This window comes from Mastomys coucha, unplaced genomic scaffold (genome assembly GCF_008632895.1).
Source record: "Mastomys coucha isolate ucsf_1 unplaced genomic scaffold, UCSF_Mcou_1 pScaffold23, whole genome shotgun sequence".
Taxonomy (NCBI): domain Eukaryota; kingdom Metazoa; phylum Chordata; class Mammalia; order Rodentia; family Muridae; genus Mastomys; species Mastomys coucha.
Window position 1 is genome coordinate 13,343,636 of NW_022196906.1, and position 2,491 is coordinate 13,346,126.

Consider the following 2,491-nt stretch of genomic DNA (forward strand, 5'->3'; position numbering starts at 1 on the left):
AGTTCATACAAATTAACCATCTCATTTATTCTAATCTAAATTTTGTCAAGTGGCCCTTTACCCCTCCGTTACTTCCAACACCTTTTCTTTCAAACATGATTGGTTGGCAAAATCTACCATACCTAATTGTTTTCTCTGAGTTCTTATCCCTGCCTTGATGTACTGCTTTCCTTCTCTGCCCTGCTATAGATCATAAGACATTTATTAAACCATTCAGAAGTTGATGAAGAAGAATGTTTATGAAACACATATAAATTATAATACCAAAGTTCACACAATAATAAGTATTCTGCTGGAACAGAAATCAATACTCAAATAATGCAAAACAATCTTTATACAGTTTATCACAAATTGATTATTTGAACAACAATACTTAATGTAATAAATATTCTGGTGTGATATAAAGAATAATTCTCAGTAATAACTATTTTGTCAATCAAAATCTAAAACAGAAATTTTAGTCCTCCAGTACTAAGAACTCTATCATATAGATGCACTTTTGTTTCAGTAGTATCTATCCAGTATACAATTTATCAACAGTACCCACATTTTATAAGTGAGTAGACAAAATATGACACTATGACAGCTGTCATTTTAGGGTTGCTTTCTGTGTACTGTGGATAAAGTAGGTGTTTAAAATCTAAATTTAATTGATGAATATTAATCCACACAATGTAACTTCATCAAATGAAGTAGCCAAGTGATCATACATTTCAGTCATTTTAAAGAGTACAGGAAACTGCACAAGTTCAGCTCATTATAATTTCACTTAATTTGAATTTCTCTAAAATGTCACATTCATGCTGCAGGATACATCACACAAGGTAAATGATTCCATAAACAATGGGAGTGTACAATGGAGGAACAAACTATACATCATGGAAATAATTGAATTGTTTCTGATGGAATCTCTCAAGGCACAGGTGATAAACACTCCAAACTACATGTTTATCAAGTTGCTTAGAATCTAAGAATCAAATTTCAGTTCTCTGGTAACCAATAATACTATCACATGGATGAGGTTTGGCTCATTGTTTCACCTACTATGTATAGATTACCAACAATAACTAATTTTAAGAAAACAACAGAGAAATATAACACCATAACAACTGTAATTTTTGAGTGCCTTTCTGTGAATCCTGGATAAAGCAAATACTATAAGGACTAAAGTAAGAGATAGGGATTAACCTAGAAAAGATCTGACAGTAAATCTTAATATGACTTGAAGTATACCAAGTACACATTTGAGTGAGTACGAGAAAGTGGAAATTTTTTTCTCATTAAGATCATTCTTAATTTGACTTTCTCTAAAGTGACATATCAATAGCACATGATAGGTCACATAAGATAAATGAATCTACCAACAAGTTTCCTCAAGGCTTCCTTCATTTCTCTATTTCTCAGACTATAGATAAATGGGTTGAGCAATGGAGGAACTACACTGTACATCATGGAAGCCATTGCTGTGTTTCTAAGAGACTCTGTCACAGCAGAACTGATGTAAACCCCAAAGCCTGTCCCATAGAACAATGAAACCACAGACAGATGTGATGTACAGGTAGAAAAAGCTCTGTGTTTCCCTCTAGAAGATGGCATTCTCAAGACTGATGACACAATGTAAATATATGAAAACACAATTCCACAGACAGGACCACCCCCAAAAACAAAGGCTGCAACAAATATTAAAAAATTATTGAGAAATGTATCAGAACAGGCAAGTTTGATAATCTGAGCAAGCTCACAGAAAAAGTGTGGAATTTCTAGGTTTGTGCAGAAGGAAAGTCTCAAAACCATTAGACTGTGGAGTAGGGCATCCATAATGCTAAAGAAAAGGGAGAATAGAACCATCAGGACACAGCAAATAGGGTTCATGATGACTGTGTACCTCAGGGGTTTGCAAATGGCCACATATCGATCATAGGCCATTACTGCCAGGAGAAAATTTTCCATGCCACCGAAAATTGAAACAAAGCAGATTTGAGAGAGACATTCTATGTAACTTATGCTATCGTCATGGATTTGGATGTTCACCAGCATTTTGGGGATTGTGACTGTACTGAAACAGATGTCATTAATGGATAGCATAGAAAGGAAGAGGTACATGGGAGTGTGCAGTTGGGAGCCAGAGCAGATAGCCATGATGATAGTCAGGTTTCCCAGAACTGTAATCAGATACATGAAGAGGAACATGGTGAAGATGAGGGGCAGCAGTTTGTGATTTTCTGTCAGTCCAAGCAGATGGAATTCTGAAACTACTGTTTGATTTTTCAGTTCCATAGTTTTGGCATAAACTTTGAAAGGGAGAAAGTAAAAAGAAAATTGAATTCATGAGCACCATTATTAAGAATCACTTACATACCTCTTTGAACTGCTTTAGAATAGATTGCTAGTAATAATTCTACTGATATAAACTTGTATCATATTTTAAACACAGTTTACATATAATAGTTGGTCACAGTCCTTAAACTCCTTCAAAATCTTCTCTCCATTT

The 2,491-nt window shown here is 34.5% G+C and overlaps 1 protein-coding gene across 1 annotated transcript; it reads right to left on the reverse strand.

The window, feature by feature from the left end:
• Window positions 1–1,338: 1,338 nt before the first annotated feature.
• LOC116072432 (olfactory receptor 7G2-like) lies at window positions 1,339–2,277 on the reverse strand. The gene has a single exon (XM_031343899.1). The coding sequence runs from the start codon at window positions 2,275–2,277 to the stop codon at window positions 1,339–1,341; it is 939 nt and encodes a 312-aa protein (XP_031199759.1).
• Between the last annotated feature and the right edge of the window lie 214 nt (window positions 2,278–2,491).

Coding starts and splice junctions, on each gene's coding strand:
- LOC116072432 (XM_031343899.1), bottom strand. CDS start 2,277: ATGGAACTGAAAAATCAAACAGTAGTTTCAGAATTCCATCTGCTTGGA.